We start from the raw sequence: 17,108 nt of genomic DNA on the forward strand, positions 1-17,108 counted from the left end.
GCACATATTTTTATAATACGGCATTGTATTAATGTGTTGGTCGCGCTGTGATTCATGCTTTTTGTTATATACTATACTGCAAATGATGTAAGAATTTTAAACTGAAGGTCATGAAATGAATTTATATGATATGGTTTAATTGGATAGTAAAACAGATCTAAAACACTTATGATTTTGGGATTTGGAGGTAGGTTTTATGGTTATGATCCCTGTCAAACATATCAGTAGGCATTATTTAACTCTGTATCTCTTTACCAGTTGATGTGTATTTCTGAGAAAGCACTGATGCAGTGATGATAAAGAAGCCAATTTAATCCACACAGTCTGCCCTCTGTCTATTATGTCTTTTGGCTGCTGACTAACCATTAACCCTCCGTCTCACCAGCTTGTGGAGGTACGTTGTCTGGCAGTGGGCAGTTGCGCTCTCCATACCACCCCAACGCCTATCCCCACAACAAGGTCTGTGAGTGGGTCATTAACCAGCCAGAGGGCTACGTGGTCAGGTTGAACTTCCTGTCATTTGATGTGGAGGGAGGCTCCTGTAGTTTTGACTCCGTTCAGGTAATTGAACCATGCAAATTAAATATTTTAACCTATATATACCACTAACCACATTTTTTTAGGGATTATTTTCTGCACTTTTTTCCCCATGCACGGTAAACTGTGCATAATGAGTGGAGATTGTAAACTAAAGGTGGCCTGTAGGTAAGAATGGCTGGAATGAATGGTCCATGTTTCCTTCGTCATTCAGGTCAGGGATGGCTCCACATCCAGCTCTCCTCTGCTGGGGACATTTTGTGGTGATGATATCCCTCCCAGTCTCCAGTCCACCCAGAGATCCATGTATATCCGCTTCAAGACCGACTCATCCATTAGCAACCATGGTTTTGAAGCTGCCTATAGCTCTGCCTTGGCGGGTGAGAACATTGTCTACAATTAGCAAACATTTCAGACTGACCAATCCGGGAAAAGATCCTGGGTTAGAAATATAAGGCTCCACAGTTGATTGTAATTAACAAAAATAGTAATCAAATCTTCCAGTTCAAATATATTATTGTTTTACTTTTTGCATGATTTAATTCAGTTTTATTTTTGTTTTGTCTTTCTTGAATACTTTCTTGAATACTTCTGAAAATACAACTGTTGATTTAGCAACAAATTATTGACTGACCTATAGCGGCTGCTTTGAACAGTACACAAGAATCCAGTTTTATTTCAGGTGTCTTGGTGGTGTCGTGATGGTGATGGTGTCCACTAAAACAACTTCCAGTCTCTAATATTGGCCATTACTGTCTCCTTCCTCTACTAGGCTGTGGTGATATCCTCACCAGTGCTACAGGCATCATTACAAGCCCCAGCCACCCCAACAACTATCCACACGGTGCCAACTGCACCTGGTACATCAATGTTTCTCCAGGAAACCTGATTCAGCTGACATTTGAGTCTTTCAACTTGGAATACCACAGTAATTGTGCCTTGGATTACCTGGAGGTTTATGACAATGGCACTGTAGAGACTGGAACCATGATCGGCAGGTATACAATATATGCACTGAATATATCTGTGTATCCACACTTAGTCTTAGTCTATTTTTCATTTCAGATGCTCTGACGTTGACTAGATAAACAAATGATCCTCCGATTGGCAGTTTCTATTTATTGTACTTGATGATTGAAGAGGTCCTGGGTGCTTCATGTGTGCAGGTACTGCGGGCGTTCAGTGCCTCCATCCATCACCAGCACTGACAACCAGCTGACCCTGCTGTTTGTGTCTGACTCAAGTTTAACCAAAGAGGGATTCTCTGCCAGTTATGTGTCCATCCATGCTGCTACAGGTAATAAGCACCTTATTTTTCAAATTTTAGAGAATTTATGCAAGACTACAGATACATTAGCTTTAAACGGAAATGAGTTATTATAATTTCCTATTACGATTGTTGACTATAATTCAGCTGTAAAGAATTATATAAGATGCTTATCACTCCTTGTCAATGACAACTTGTTCAGTCTGACATTAGCACATGATCCACTCATCATAACAAAATCCAGGCTCCACATACCATCACAACAGGACCACTTGTCGTGGTTGGACATCCAGACTCAGAAAAAATATGGCAGGTTCATCCATTCTGATACTAAAAGATTTCTTCTGTATGGGGAACAGTATTTTTCATGAGTGTTAAGTCACAGTGAGACAAACATCTTATTTTTAACCTTAATTATTTACCATGAGGCTGCATTCACCAAATTTACCCCTAAATGTATATATCAGGTCATTAGGTCATTAACACTGAAACTCCAAAGAACTGTTAGCATATTAGAAAAGCAGTCACATATGCATGTATTTTTATCTGGATGAAAAAATGAAAATGCAGCATTCACATTACAAGGTTCTCTCTTCAGATTGTCGGGAGACCTTCACCTCTCCAACAGGGTCCTTCTTTTCACCCAATTACCCCAATTACTACCCTAACAACCGAGACTGCATCTTCAAGATCATTTTGCAGGTCAACATGCAGATTAAGCTGAACTTCACCGACTTTCAACTGGAGGGTACCTCTCCTTATTGCCGATATGACTTTGTGGAGATCAGGTAAGAGAGGAGTTCTGGTGTAAGAGGTTGGCTTTTGAAGAGACGATACATACAGTTTCAGTTCATGGTAAAAATTTATGTAATGCCTGGGTTGCTCTGCAAGTGGTTGTTTACCATGTAAAGGAATCATGGCGGGCTCTTTGAGTCTTGCAGGATGGTCATGACTGTGTCTCAACTATTCAGTCACCAAACCTGATATTTCAGCTGCCTGTTGACTGGTAACACATCTGGCTACTTCATTGTATGTCTTTTGCAGGGATGGTGGTTATGAGACATCTCCCTTAATTGGCAAGTTCTGCGGCAATCAGGGACCTCCAGTCCTGGTATCTCATAGCAATCGTCTTTGGGTTCGTTTCCGCTCCGATACCTCCTCCCCAAACCGTGGATTCTTTGCCCAGTGGGATGGTTCGCAGACAGGTGGGTGGTAATACTTCTTTAGTTACTGCGTCATGGAAATGCGCCATTAGCTGTGTTGTCGTTTTGATCGGCAAGCTCCTCATTGGGAGATTTTTGTGGAAAAATAAACATTGTTATGGCCGATTTTATATCAATTTTCTGATTTAAACCAAATTATCATCTCTTTGAAGGTTTGTTAGACAGTCAGGAAAGCCAAAATGTCCATGCTTTCTTAAAATGTCCAAAATTTGTGAAAGACCACCATGCAAGTAAAGTCGCACACACACAAACATTGTGTCCCTTTTTCTTGAAGGCTGTGGAGGGACAATGACAACTGCATCAGGGGGATTTTCATCTCCTAACTACCCCCTGCCGTACCACCCTAATGCTGAGTGTTACTGGAACATCAGGACCAGTCAGGGCAGCCAGCTCATGCTCTCCTTCCCTGATTTCCACCTGGAGTCCAGCTACTCCTGCGCTTATGATTACCTGGCTGTGAGTACTCTACCTCTCTCAAAGTGGGTGCATTACTCAGTAGTTTCCAGATGATGAGTTTACAGGCTGAACACCAATAGAAACCTTTTCCAAGACTCCTTTGATACCCAGTTTAATAACCATGTTTGTGTATTTGTGTTTGTGTGTTCAGGTGTATGATGGTGACAGCAGCAATGCTCCAGAGCTAGCCAAGTTGTGTGGAACTGAGGTGCCTGGCGTCATCAATGCTTCAAGCAATCAGCTCTTTGTCAAACTGCGCACTGACAGCAGCATCAGCACCGGAGGCTTCGTTGCATCATACACCTCTAGTGCGAAAACACACTCACACACTGATGCTGACATGAACATTCAGTAGTGATGCCAGTAACTTCAGATCCTAGACTAGTGTCCCTGAAGTGAACTGAGAGTATTTTTTTTAATGCTTGAACGCAAGTACAACAATAATGACTCAAAGAAAGTTAAGACAGACATTGACAAATATTTGAGCATATTGTATACTGTATAAAAGATGGACTGCTCTGAGGATTCATTTGTATTTTGTTCTTAGTTTATAGTACTATTGTATATTAAGAAAGGCTGACAGACCGACAGACTAATAGTTGTGTTTGTTGTCAGAATGCCGTGATGTGCTGATTTCGGGCCAATTCAGTGGCGTGGTGGAATCACTGAACTTCCCCAACAACTACCCAGACAACTCCTATTGCATCTGGACCATCCAGGCCCTTGGTGGAAACACCATCAACTACACCTTTACTGCCTTCCAGTTGGAAGCCTCCAGTAGTTGCCTGTTTGACTACCTGAAGGTACGCAGATGCGTTATCTGTGTAACGTTGGCTTTGCTTTTAAAAAACCCCAAGCTTTTATTTCAATAAAGCACAATTGAAATCCATGGATCCAAACACACTATCTGCTTTTCAGATTTGATGGAACAAATTATAGTAATATTTTCCTTTTGATGGAAGTCTGTTATATTCTAACATCCCATTATGTGCAGATGTATTTTTTCTGGCTGTGTATTGTATTCTGCACTCGACCTCACCTTTCTCCAAATGTTCCTGCTGCAGCTCTACAATGGACCTGACACACAAGCGCCTATGATCGGCACATTCTGTGGAAACGGGCCCCCTCCAGCCAACAGCACCACTGGCTCATCTCTCACCATAGTGTTCAGATCCGACTCCTCTGTGCCCCAGCCCGGCTTCCAGATGATGTGGTACCAGAATGGTAAGATGGTAACTGTCTTTTTGCAGTTGTGGATGAGCTCGATTCGATCACATCAGTGTTTAAGAAGAGAACTTAAAATAAGGTTTAATGCAGTAACACAATTCTCAGTATCTTAAAGAATATGGGTTCTGAACTTACACTTGACTGGTGTGTGTTCTTGCAGGTTGTGGTGCGGAGCTCTCTGCCCCCAGTGGGTCCTTCAACAGCCCAGGCTACCCCAGCAAGTATCCGGACAACAGGGAATGTGTCTGGTACATCACCACGTCACCCGGCAGCAGCATCACCCTCACCATCCATGAGTTTGATGTGGAGTTCCACCAAGACTGCAACTATGATGTGCTGGAAGTAAGGCCTGTCTGTTTGTGTTCAGTGCAATTTATAAGAACTTGTGTTTCTATGTCCCAGTCCACAACGCACACTCCGACCCTCTAAATGCATTAATGACCTTATATACGAGTCTCAGTACATCGTTCTCAGTTGCCATTTTGACCATTCCCTCTCACTTCCCTTCAGGTGTACGGAGGCCCAGATCTTTCCGCCCCGCAGCTGGCCAAGCTCTGCAGCACCACATCCACCCCGATGCAGGTCTCCAGCACTGGCAACCTCCTCACTGTGCGCTTCAAGTCCGATGCCTATGTCAGCGGTCGAGGGTTCAATGCCAGCTGGACTGAGGTCCAAGGAGGTGGGTGTACATGTCCAATGAAAGGAGAAGAGTGACCTGGACGGAAACACAGTGAGACCTGCTTTGGTATTCTGAAGGAGAGGATTTCACACATGGACATAAATATACATTCTGATAAACTCTTTTCCCTGCTGGTTGACGACTTATCATACATACACAGATACACAGTAGATACATTACATGTACTGAACTGTCTTTCCTCCTGCAGGTTGTGGAGGCCCAGTCACTGCTCCATCCGGGGAGATCCATTCTCCTTCATATCCCAACAACTATCCCAATAATGTGGACTGCTCCTGGGTCATAAGTGTAGATTCCCACCACCGCGTCTTCTTCAATTTCTCTGACCTGGACATTGAACATCATAGCAACTGTGTCTGGGACTATGTGGCTGTGAGTCAGTGAATGAATGAATATTACCATTTCTGCATCCTATTTTCAGGAAGAAAGAGGAGATTGTGCAGTGTAGTTCCTCATAGTTATGTGTAATGATAATAATACTAAGATTAATAATAGTAGAGTAGTGATGATGCTAACAATCAGTGTTTGGACTGTAACTAGTTAAGTAATGTGTTTTATTTAGTGTCATTGTTTACCATATTGTGTATCATAGAGGTTCAGGTGGATGACACACACTGATGATGTTCTATTCTTGTATATTGACTTAGATCATATCTTTGTTTCAGGTACTAATCATCATACAGCACCATCATCAACATCAAGTTATTCACGTTAAAGTGAATTAAACCCAAAGCTGCATAGCTTTATTGAGACCATTTGTCTGTCCTTTTTTAGATCCATGATGGCCCAACTATACTTTCTCCTCTACTCGCCCATGTGTGCGGCACCAGCCTTCCTCCCTCCATCACTTCCACCGGGAACACCATCTACGTACGCTTCAGGTCTGACTCCAGTCGCAGCCACCGTGGTTTCAGCGCTCGCTTCTCTGAGGGTGGGTCTGACTTCAACTTTATTCTCACTCACTTGAATGTGGGAGAAAGATCATCTCCACCTTTTCATCCATCAATCCCATCTCCACACTCACTCACCAAATTCAAACCACAAGAATTTTAAAATCTCAGGATTGCCCCACAAGACCTGTGCACAAAGCAAGATATATTGAGTATCATTTTGTTTTCACAGCCTGTGGGGCAACCATCTTCACAGACGATATTGGTGGGGCTATTGCATCACCACGGTACCCAACCCAGTACCCACCAAATCAGAACTGTAGTTGGATCATCAAAGCGCAGGAACCATGTGAGTTGCCTAAGTCAAGGCCAAAAAAATGTTGTTGGATATGTGGTGTGACACATGTTGTGTATTTTTAACCTTTAACCTTAATCTTTCCAGTCAACCATGTGACCCTGTCTTTCACTGACTTTGAGTTAGAGAAGATCAACTCCAACTGCTCCCATGATGCTGTGGAAATTCTGGATGGAGATAACACCCAGGCACCTTCTATAGGTGATTTTCCTGTGTGTGCTCATGTGTTTGTGTGTGTGTGATTTATGGGTTTGTGCATTTGATTTTGGTTTAATCTCGCAAGTCACCTTGTTCAATTAGTGAATTCAAGTGGAGTCTGAGATTTTGATTCAAATGTAATGTGCATTTTTGTCAGGGCGCTACTGTGGAACTGAAGTCCCTCATCCAGTGACGTCCTTCAGTAACTCTTTGGTAGTTAACTTTGTCTCGGACCACTCTGTCGCCAAAAAAGGATTCAGAGCCACCTACTCAGCGTCCACCTCCAGTGAGACACACTAGCACGCACCAGAACTCACAGATGTGTCATGAAATTCAAATCATCCTGCCCTCATTGCTTTCACCTCTTCTGCCCAGGCTGTGGTGGAGATATGGTGATGGAAAGCGGAGCATTCAACAGTCCCAACTATCCAGATGCTTACCCGCCTAATGTGGAGTGTGTGTGGACCATCAGGAGCTCACCAGGAAACCGCCTGCAGCTCTCCTTTATGTTAGTCAGAAATATAATCAACAATGTGGCATATTACACTGCGAGTGCAAGCTAATATTGTTTGCCACTATTATCTCATCATAGATATATATATCACTCCCCTCTCACATATCGAGGCTTCCGAAATCCAGAATATATCACCTGATATTTCACTTACAGATTTGGAAAATAATGGTCTGATACTTTATCTCCCGGATTAATGTCTGATGTTTTAATGTATATTGTTCAATACCGAATGCCAGTAACTGTCTCTGGTTTTGTTCAGTGTCTTCCACCTGCAGGGAGACTTCAACTGTCAAAACGACTACGTGGAAATCAGAGAGGGAAACTCCACTGGGCCTCTGGTCGGTCGCTTCTGTGGAAACTCTCTTCCATCCAACTACACATCAGTAACCGCTCACATCTTGTGGGTCAAGTTCATCTCAGACGTATCACTTAGTGGGGAAGGATTCCGAGCCACCTTCTCACACTGTGAGTGTTTCAGATTATATACAGGAAAATACATGTTAACAAGAAATAAAGCATTAAATCACTTTATATGTGGACGTGTATGTTGAGCCTATTCAGACATGTGCATTCAAATTGTGAGTTAATTTTGTAAACATGTCACTTAAATATATCTGTTTATATCTATTATTCAGCTACAAGCATGTAAATAAACAGCTAAAGGAAGAAAACTAAAAGAGAGAAGTAGAAATCTAACTTGTGACTTCCTCCCTGTTTCCTCAGTGTACGGTAATGACTTGATAGGAGAGTTTGGTCAGATAGCCTCCCCACTGTATCCCAGAACGTACCCTGCTAATGCCCTTTACCGCTGGACCATAACTGTGAATACGGATAGCTTCATCCAGATTCGCTTCTTAGACATGGACATTGAGGACCTGTATGACTGCTACTACGACAAACTCAAGGTAAGACTGTCCTTGTGGATTTACACTCTCACAGTCACAGCCTCTCTACAATGGATCCAGATGCATCAGATCAGTTGCAAAATAAGATTTGAACCTCACTGTGAGAGTTGTTGCTGTACAGGATGTGTAAAGCAGAGGACAGCCAGCTGTTCCTTGATATTGGATAAGATGCTACATTGTCTCCTCTGTCCTCCACTTTTGGTTCTTTCCAGATATTTGATGGCGATAATGTTCACGCCTATCCCATCGGGACGTTCTGCGGTCTGGGCCTGCCTTCTCCCATAAGGAGCTCTGGCAACACACTCACCCTGCAGTTCCAGTCAGATACATCGCAAGGAGGGCGAGGCTTCCTCGTGGAGTGGACCGCTGTCCAGGACTCTGGACCACCACCTACCATCACACCCGGTCAGTTTGGCCCTTTGGACCATTTTATCTATAGGCATACTTAATGCTACTGTATATACTACTATATCCACTGTTAAAGTAGTAAAGTAGGTGTGCAAGTAATTGAAAATCTACAAGGTCGAACAGCAAGGAAAAATAATGTTTGTATTCATTTACATTCAAATAACACTTGAAACAGAATATAGGGTTGTTAATAAACTGCAGCACATCTGAAATTGAGGAAGTGTTACTTGTGAAAGAAGTAATCAATCCAAAACATTTCCTGGTGGGAGCTCATTGTCTGGCAAATAGGACTATTAGTATTTATGTGACCCTGTTTTGTTTTTGTTTTTTGCTTCGCTATGGGTATGTGCTGTTTTTCCAGGTTCATGCGGTGGGATGCTGATAACAGGGGAGACTCCTGGATTCCTTTATTCTCCTGGCTGGCCTGAAAGCTACCAACATAACCAGGAGTGTACCTGGTTGATACGTTCTCCAGACTCCACTGTTGAGTTCAACATCTTGTATCTGGACATGGAGGACTACCCCACCTGCTTCTTCGACAGCCTTGTCATCAGAGATGGTGAGAGTTGAAGAGTTGAACCTGAGCGGACCTACTGTTAATCTGTTGGAACCTCCATACTCAATCAATCACCACCTTTTTGCATTCGTGTGTTCTCAGGTGATACAAGTATATCCCCGGTGTTGGCCAGTGTGTGTGGTCGGGATCCTCCAGGCCCCCTTCACTCCACAGGAGACTCCATGTACATCCACTTCTCCTCAGACAGCAGCGTCAGTGGCCGAGGCTTCAATGCCTCCTACTCCAGAGGTCATACATCAGGGGCGCACGGTCACTCCTCTCCCTATTCAGACACACCAGAAAGAATTTTCCTCTGATGACCAACACCTTTAATCAGACAAGAACAATTTATAAAGTGCATCTCCCTCATGGAGTCTACCCAGGGGGATGTCTTGAGAGCTTCAGGAAATTACTGGTCTCACAGAGACTCACAGAGAACAAAAATTCAGTTTTTACCAAATCTTTTGATCAGATTAAACTAATGAGGTTAAATAGCTTTAATTTATCTGGAGAAGACATTCTGTATTTCACTATTTATTTATTTTTTCACTTATTTGAAATTCAATGCTAGATAAGAATTGTTCCCATTCATTTTCTTCCATGTATTCAACAATGAAAATAACAATAATGACATAATCATGAACAATAATAACTATGATATTTCTCTGCCCATTTAGGCTGTGGTGGTCTTCTACATGTAGACCGGGGAGTGATGAGCAGTCCTCACTACCCCCAGAACTACCTGCCTCATCTAGACTGCCGCTGGCATGTGATGGTGACGCCTGGATACAGGGTGTCTGTCACCTTCCAGAGCCCCTTCCAGGTTCAAGGCTATGGAACTGCATGCAGTACGGGAGACTACATCGAGGTAAACAAATCCATCCCAATGTCTGTATATTAAACTAATGAAAAGTTCAAAAAGAGCCTTATACTGCCACAAATGAAAGTTTGGTTTTGTACAGTAGCCTCCAGGTTACAAGTTGTCCAGTTGCTTTTATAGCTGTAGGGCTTTGGTTAAACTGCCACTTCCTCATAGAAGGATCTGCAAGACACATATATAGTTCGCATTTGTAACATCAAGAGTGAAACCTGACAGGACTGGTTCTGTTGTGAAATTCAGCAATGTTTAATATACTCATAATTGACTGGCTGCTTTCTCCGCAGGTTAGGAATGGTCCGGACGCTTCGGCTCCTTTACTGGGGGGACGCCTCTGTGGTGCAAGTCCCCCGTCGATCCTTCAGACTACCGACAACCACCTCTTTATTCGCTTTTTCTCTGATGCTAGTAATGAGGCCACCGGCTTTAAGTTGACCTTCGAGGCCCACAGTCAAGGTACAGCTGTTGCTCTTTTTTCACATGGCGGGTGCGTGATCTGCAGTGTCACATGATGTCATCAAGTGATCCAGAAATTATAATAATATTATTATTGGCATGGTTGCTAGTTGCAGTCGATGGGGTTGAAAGAAAATGTGGACATGCTGATGTTACAGCTCTCTGTCTCTAGCTCCAGTGTGATAATGATGTCTGTAGTGCAGTAAACATTTATGTCCAGCAGGAGGAAACATCACCCTTCTGTTGCCAGCTCATTACTTCCCTTTGATTCAACTAACAGGCTTTTGATTTACCATTGAGGACAAACCTCTGAACCTTCTCTCCTTCTGCAGCGTGTGGAGGCTTCATTGAGCTGAATCATGACGATCCTCCAGGTTACATCACATCACCAAACTATCCTCAGAACTACCCTCAGAACATTGACTGTATCTGGGTCATCTCTGTGCCCAATGGAGAAGCTGTCCAGATTGACTTTGAGGGTGAATTTTACATTGAGCCAAACACAGGGTACTATTTCTTTATTCTTTATAGGAAGTTGTTTAGTTACTTCTGAATTTATGACCTCTCACCAAAGGTTTCCTTTAGTGAAAGGTTTCCTTTAGTGAGAAGTTCATAAATAGATTTTATGTTAGCCTCTAGCAGGGAATTTGGGATAATCTGTTCTGATCATCATTCATGCATTTCTCAGATGTGCATATGACTACTTGGAGATACGTGATGGCTCATCATTGAACGATGACTTAATTTCCCGGCTCTGTGGCAATACCCACCCGTCTACCCAGCTTTCAACAGGGTCCACAATGCTTCTCAGGTTTCGCACAGACACAAGCGTTACACACAAAGGATTCAAGGCAAAATACTCCACAGGTAACTAAGTTACAGTCACCACACACACAATCTCAGAGGGGTTTTCCAAATCTGAACTTTTGGTAATAGATCCAGTTCTAATGTGAAACCCTAACAGCCTTTATTCTGTTCCACCCTCACAGCAATATGCGGTGGCACATACAGAGCTCAAAGCGGTACGATCAAGAGCCCCGGATTCCCTGGATCCAATTATCCCGACGGGTCCAACTGCGAGTGGTACCTGGAAGCCCCCACAGGACACTATCTCACCCTCAGCTTTGGGAACTTCAGCTTGCAGAGCAGTCAAGGTTGCTCTGCTGACTATGTGGAGATCAGAGAGTACAATGCCTCAGGTGAGAGAGCGAGAATCAGCTCTAACAATTACTGAATGATAAAAATACACCAGCAAAAGTTTAAAACCTTTAAGCAAGTAGCGTAACAGGCAAACTGTACATTATTTCCCCTGTGTATATTTTTGTTGCTGCATGAGAGGACTGAGGTGAAAGCCACACTTCTTCATGCTGACATGACAGGACATGAGCACCAAACATGCACAATCTAACAGTTTCACTGTGTGTGCAGGACGCTTACTGGGCCAACACTGTGGCGGGAACCTTCCAGCTCCCGTAGACACATCTGACAGTTTCGCCTACATCAGATTTGTCAGTGACAACAGTGGAAATGCAGCTGGCTTCAGCCTATCGTTTGAATCCAGTGTTGAAGGTATAACAATGTTTAAAAAATTAGAATTGTCGCATTTGAACAAACTGCATCAGCTTCACAGAATTTTTACATGTAAACATACAAAGGGATGCTTAATTTTCATCGCCATAGATGGTGATGACAAAGGGCTGAATTCTTACTAGACGGTTTCCTTCGTTTTCCATTTTCTCTCCAAGAGCATTCATCTTAGTGACAAAATGAAATATGTGGGATCCATTTCTATGACACATTAGCATCTACTGCAGCATGATATGTGAAGAATGTGTAATTTGTAATGATTTGCTGGGGTCTATTTCAAATTAAAATCATGAGAATTTAGCTATTCTGGACATTATATGGACTAAAGAAGTGAGTGATCTCTACATTCGTCCCAATCAAAAAGGGTTAATTAATGCTTGTTACAAAAATAACTTAAAGTGCCTTGGAAAACACTGAGCTCTCCTCTGCCTGCAGCCTGTGGAGGAGAGTTGAACGCTCCCTCAGGAACCATCTCCTCTCCCAACTACCCCAACCTGTACCCACACAGCCGGGTGTGTCGCTGGATGCTGGTGGTGCCGGAAGGCCGACGGGTCACTCTCACCATTAATGACCTGCGGCTGGAAGGATCCGGTACCGTCTGTTATTATGACTACCTCGATGTGAGTCCCTTTGGGTTCCTAATGTTTCGGCACTTTACTTTTTTCGAGTTTGGCTCCTCATTTGCAATTGAGTCGTTTTTTGGGTTTTTTTTTTTTATAATCTGCTTTTTCAAATATACATAAAGTTAATGCAACCCAGAATCACAAGCTGACACAAAAGTCAGAAGAAAACCCAACATGAAAACACAAAGTAAGAATATTTAGTTCCTTTTAGGCTGTTGTTCTTATCGAGTGATGATCTCAACAACAAAGTTTTCTTCACATAATGCATTTGTTTCTAGATTTCACAAATTTAAGATTACAAATTAGTTCCAGCAGTAATATATTTATAATTTATAAAATCCAGAAAAGAATGAAATTTCAACTATTTTGCTTGAATGGAAAAATGTACACTTAGTTAACAGTGTAGGCTGTATGAGACAATAAGGCTGATACGCTAAGGACAGGTTAGTACAGCACTAACAGCAGACTTTGAAGCTGTTTGTCAGGCAATAGATGCATAAATCCTCATAGAGGACTTAATCCTAACCAGCCTAGGAGAAGTCTGTATCTTTTAGCCATTAAAGAGCAAATCCAAAGGTTTTGTTCTTACCCTCACTGAGGAAGCGTTCCTGCCTTGCTGCAGACCCAGTATGTGTGTTCCCCTGTGTTTCCAGGTACTGAATGGGCTGGCCTCCAACGCCCCTCGCCTACAGCGCTTCTGTGGCACCGTACCAGCAGGAACTCAGGTGCACTCCTCTGGCAACACTATGACCATTGTCTTCAATACTGACGCCTCGGTGTCCAACGGTGGCTTCACAGCTTCTTACTCCTCTGAGGAGCCTGCAGGTCAGAAACTAACTAAAACTGAACCACTGTTTACTATGCAAAAAAATGTATCATGATTAAAAGTGAAAATTCATCGACATCTATCCATAAGCTAAATTTAAGTAGAGCGTAAACATGTGAGTAAATTTATCATAAAAAAATCACTCATGTTTGTGATAACTATTACAAAGAAATCTGTTATTCTGTCATGTGTCGTGTGTGAAGTATGTAGAGTGTGTTGTTGAATTGTAATCTGTAATAATGAAAGGCGTATTGCCAGGAGTTGTGTTTGTTATGATATTGTTTAACTCTGTCTGTGCTCTAATTACACTTCAGAGTGTGGTGGAGTGCTGAACAACCCACTGGGCGGGAACTTCACCTCTCCTGGATACCTGGTGTCCAACTACAGCAACAACCTGAACTGCGAGTGGCTGATCCAGAACCCCCAGCACATCAACTCCTCTATTGTGGTCCTGATAGAGGACCTGCACCTGCAGAACCACCAGACCTGTCGCTCAGACTACCTCCAGTTCCGCTTAGGTGAGCTCCACATGCAGATTGCCCTGCTGCTGGCCTCCTATAGTCAGAAAATCTAAACTTGGGAAAAAAAAAATAAGAGACCCCAACAGAGAAACTGGATCACTATCACACATACATTCAAAGCGCACCTTTATTACCCACAAATAGAAAAATATACCTCTGATGTGCCTGAAAATAAAAAAAAAACAACAACAATAACAACAACAACAGCCAAACCTAAGTCTGGGATTTAAAAAAAGTCCCTTTAGCAAAATGGAAAAATACACAACTATCTTTTTTTTCCTCTCCCACCAACCTCATGATAATTGTATCGTCCCACAGAACATGGTAACGCAGGATTTTTGATGCTATGATACCCTGAACTAAGTATGACTAATGCAATAATGGTACTGAATGACATCAGCAATCTTGGTGCATTCTGCGTCCTCTAGGGTTAAATCTGGTTCCCATGGTGATGACGATTGTGAACAGGTTTGACTGGCAGCTGGTTTAGGAAAAACATGAATGGATGTGTTATTTATATTTTTAAATCTTAATACACTTAATCTTTCTATCACCCCCGTCAGGCGACTTTGATGGAGAACTGTTGGCCACATTCTGTGGGCAGACCACTCCCACAATTCCCATTGTGGTCTTCACCCCTGAGCTCTGGGTTCAGTTCCAGACTGACAGCTCTCAAGGAGACCTGGGCTTCAAGGCAAAGTACTTGTTCTCTGGTGAGTCAGGAACTGAAAGTTTGTTTTTTTTTTTTCACACTGTTATGGAGTACATTTAATTATAAGATTAGCGTTTGTCTGATCTAGAAATCCCTAACGTTCCCTACACTAGTCCTCATACGGATTATTGTCTCCATACAGAGTGCGGAGGCTTTCAGACAGGTGAGGAAGGGGTGTTATCCAGTCCTAACTACCCCAACAGCTACCCCAGCCCCAGTCGCTGTGCTTGGCTGCTCGAGGCTCCAGAAGGTCACACCATCAGTGTGAGTCCTCTCTTTCCTCCAGCAACTTTATGTGTCCAACAATTTGCAGCCTGCATATGCACCCAGCACAAATGTAGTAATGCCACCAATTTATTTTTATATAATCATATACAATAAATTCACAGCTCACTGTGTGTATTGATGCGATTCTATCTGCGCTGTAGTTTGACAAATTTCCTCTGTGCTACAGCTAACCTTCGCCTACTTCAACCTGGAGCTCCACTCCACATGTGGCTGGGACTCTCTCACTATCTTCAATGGAGGGTCCCCTGGCTCGCCTATTATTGGTCAGTACTGTGGGACCACCTCCCCAGGAACCATCCAGTCAGGATCCAATAAGCTTGCTGTTGTCTTCCTGGCCGATCACAGCGTGTCCAGAGGAGGCTTTCTAGCTACCTGGACTACTGATTCCTCAGGTGTGTTTACACTGGCCGTGTCTGGCACACACCTAAACCTAACCCTAACCACTCAGTGTAAAATCCTCGCTTTCATCAATATTGAATTTTTTCATCTAGTGTTTATTTTCAAGTTTTGGACACAAGCCTTCTTCAGAAAGACCTAGCACTTTATTACTGAGACAGGGTGCACACAGCGAAAGGCTACAGTCATACATTAAACATGAACTCCCATGAAATCTGGGATTATTTCCAACATGTGGGTTTGTGGTTTGGAGCACTGTCAGGTCCAGTCCAAATCAGCTTTTATTTGTGATTACTGGGGCCTGGACCAATGGAATAGATATACTATTGTGAATTTCACCCCCACATGATTCATGTGGTTGGAACAGGTCATTTTAGTGTGTTTAGTGTGTTTCACATCATTGAGCGGAGCAGTGGAAAAAGACCAGATTCAGCTTTTTTTGCCACATGACTAAGCTGCCAGTGCATCCAGCTCACTCCCCTGCAGTAACAGTCCAATTCCATCAAGTGATGCAATAATCTCACACTGGTTATTACACCAAGACAGTGTAGCTCCAAACAGTTCACACTATTCACTTCTCTCCGGGTGACCTGCAGTCCCTCAGAAACATCATTCAGTCCAACTTTATATGTGTTCTTATGTGTTTTGTTTTTTTTTCCTCATCAGGCTGTGGAGGGGTGATCCATGCTGACACTGGAACATTCAAGTCTCCCAACTATCCCCAGAACTTCCCAGCCAACGTGGAGTGTTCCTGGCAGGTCATTGCACATGAAGGAAACCACCTGGAGATAAGCTACAACAGCAATTTCCAGATTCCAGACAGCACAGGGAGCTGTCAGAGCAGTTATGTCAAGGTACCAGCACTGAGCCACAGAAAAACATCTGGTTAATCAAACTAATAGGTGGACTATTGTGTTTTATCTGAACAATATTAAAAGTTTTACATTATGAGTTCTTTCATTGGTATTTTCCGTTTTAGAGGCAGATGCTTATAGATTTTGTAGGTGGTATGTTATATGTGCTTTAATGGAGTATGTAATTTCTTATAGGTGTGGTCAGGTCGGAACCAAAACGATGAGGCTCTGCTGTCAACAGGCTGTGGCTCAGCGCCTCCACCTCCCGTCGTCGCTCCATATAACGTCATCACCAGCAGATTCCAGTCCACTGGAGCAACGGGCAGCGGTTTCTTAGCCTCCTTCAGAACGAGTGAGATGCAGACAGCTTCATGCTGAGATTATGATGCACCCAATTTTGATCGATAGAGGAAATCAAAGTTCTTGTGTTTTTTCGGAATGGCTGTTACTGAACAAAGGTCCATTTTATAAAACACAACTCAGGTTGAGGCCCAGCAGGTAGCAAAATTCTGATGTCTGTTCATCAGGTTGTGGCGCAAACTTCACAGCTCCCAGCGGTCGTGTGGTTTCTCCAAATTATCCAGCTGAGTATCCCAATAACGCCAACTGTAACTACACCATTGATGCTGGAGAGAAGACAGTCATTGTAGTCACCTTTCAGGTCTTCCAAGTAGAAGGTAAGTGTTTCACATCTGGTTTAATTATCATAAAGATCATCCTGTTACCCTTTTGGAC

General features: G+C 43.0%; 1 protein-coding gene across 1 annotated transcript in view; it reads left to right on the plus strand.

Moving 5' to 3' along the window:
- The window catches only part of cubn (cubilin (intrinsic factor-cobalamin receptor)), a 31,712-nt gene that overhangs the window by 9,037 nt on the left and 5,567 nt on the right, over nucleotides 1-17,108 (plus strand). The window contains exons 19-56 of the mRNA XM_029528835.1: nucleotides 386-561; nucleotides 752-917; nucleotides 1,310-1,535; nucleotides 1,704-1,834; nucleotides 2,403-2,592; nucleotides 2,849-3,009; nucleotides 3,302-3,483; nucleotides 3,635-3,791; nucleotides 4,099-4,286; nucleotides 4,548-4,707; nucleotides 4,871-5,052; nucleotides 5,221-5,389; nucleotides 5,598-5,779; nucleotides 6,182-6,338; nucleotides 6,530-6,646; nucleotides 6,740-6,853; nucleotides 7,008-7,136; nucleotides 7,226-7,358; nucleotides 7,624-7,829; nucleotides 8,088-8,269; nucleotides 8,482-8,674; nucleotides 9,039-9,236; nucleotides 9,336-9,482; nucleotides 9,911-10,101; nucleotides 10,398-10,566; nucleotides 10,899-11,073; nucleotides 11,255-11,433; nucleotides 11,556-11,765; nucleotides 11,995-12,135; nucleotides 12,589-12,773; nucleotides 13,430-13,601; nucleotides 13,917-14,120; nucleotides 14,687-14,836; nucleotides 14,978-15,099; nucleotides 15,290-15,515; nucleotides 16,186-16,373; nucleotides 16,569-16,725; nucleotides 16,901-17,050. Coding sequence (XP_029384695.1) covers nucleotides 386-561; nucleotides 752-917; nucleotides 1,310-1,535; nucleotides 1,704-1,834; nucleotides 2,403-2,592; nucleotides 2,849-3,009; nucleotides 3,302-3,483; nucleotides 3,635-3,791; nucleotides 4,099-4,286; nucleotides 4,548-4,707; nucleotides 4,871-5,052; nucleotides 5,221-5,389; nucleotides 5,598-5,779; nucleotides 6,182-6,338; nucleotides 6,530-6,646; nucleotides 6,740-6,853; nucleotides 7,008-7,136; nucleotides 7,226-7,358; nucleotides 7,624-7,829; nucleotides 8,088-8,269; nucleotides 8,482-8,674; nucleotides 9,039-9,236; nucleotides 9,336-9,482; nucleotides 9,911-10,101; nucleotides 10,398-10,566; nucleotides 10,899-11,073; nucleotides 11,255-11,433; nucleotides 11,556-11,765; nucleotides 11,995-12,135; nucleotides 12,589-12,773; nucleotides 13,430-13,601; nucleotides 13,917-14,120; nucleotides 14,687-14,836; nucleotides 14,978-15,099; nucleotides 15,290-15,515; nucleotides 16,186-16,373; nucleotides 16,569-16,725; nucleotides 16,901-17,050 — 6,465 coding nt within the window. The remainder of the gene's footprint in view (nucleotides 1-385; nucleotides 562-751; nucleotides 918-1,309; nucleotides 1,536-1,703; nucleotides 1,835-2,402; nucleotides 2,593-2,848; nucleotides 3,010-3,301; nucleotides 3,484-3,634; nucleotides 3,792-4,098; nucleotides 4,287-4,547; nucleotides 4,708-4,870; nucleotides 5,053-5,220; nucleotides 5,390-5,597; nucleotides 5,780-6,181; nucleotides 6,339-6,529; nucleotides 6,647-6,739; nucleotides 6,854-7,007; nucleotides 7,137-7,225; nucleotides 7,359-7,623; nucleotides 7,830-8,087; nucleotides 8,270-8,481; nucleotides 8,675-9,038; nucleotides 9,237-9,335; nucleotides 9,483-9,910; nucleotides 10,102-10,397; nucleotides 10,567-10,898; nucleotides 11,074-11,254; nucleotides 11,434-11,555; nucleotides 11,766-11,994; nucleotides 12,136-12,588; nucleotides 12,774-13,429; nucleotides 13,602-13,916; nucleotides 14,121-14,686; nucleotides 14,837-14,977; nucleotides 15,100-15,289; nucleotides 15,516-16,185; nucleotides 16,374-16,568; nucleotides 16,726-16,900; nucleotides 17,051-17,108) is intronic.

The sequence above is a fragment of the Echeneis naucrates genome, chromosome 20 (genome assembly GCF_900963305.1).
Source record: "Echeneis naucrates chromosome 20, fEcheNa1.1, whole genome shotgun sequence".
Lineage (NCBI taxonomy): Eukaryota > Metazoa > Chordata > Actinopteri > Carangiformes > Echeneidae > Echeneis > Echeneis naucrates.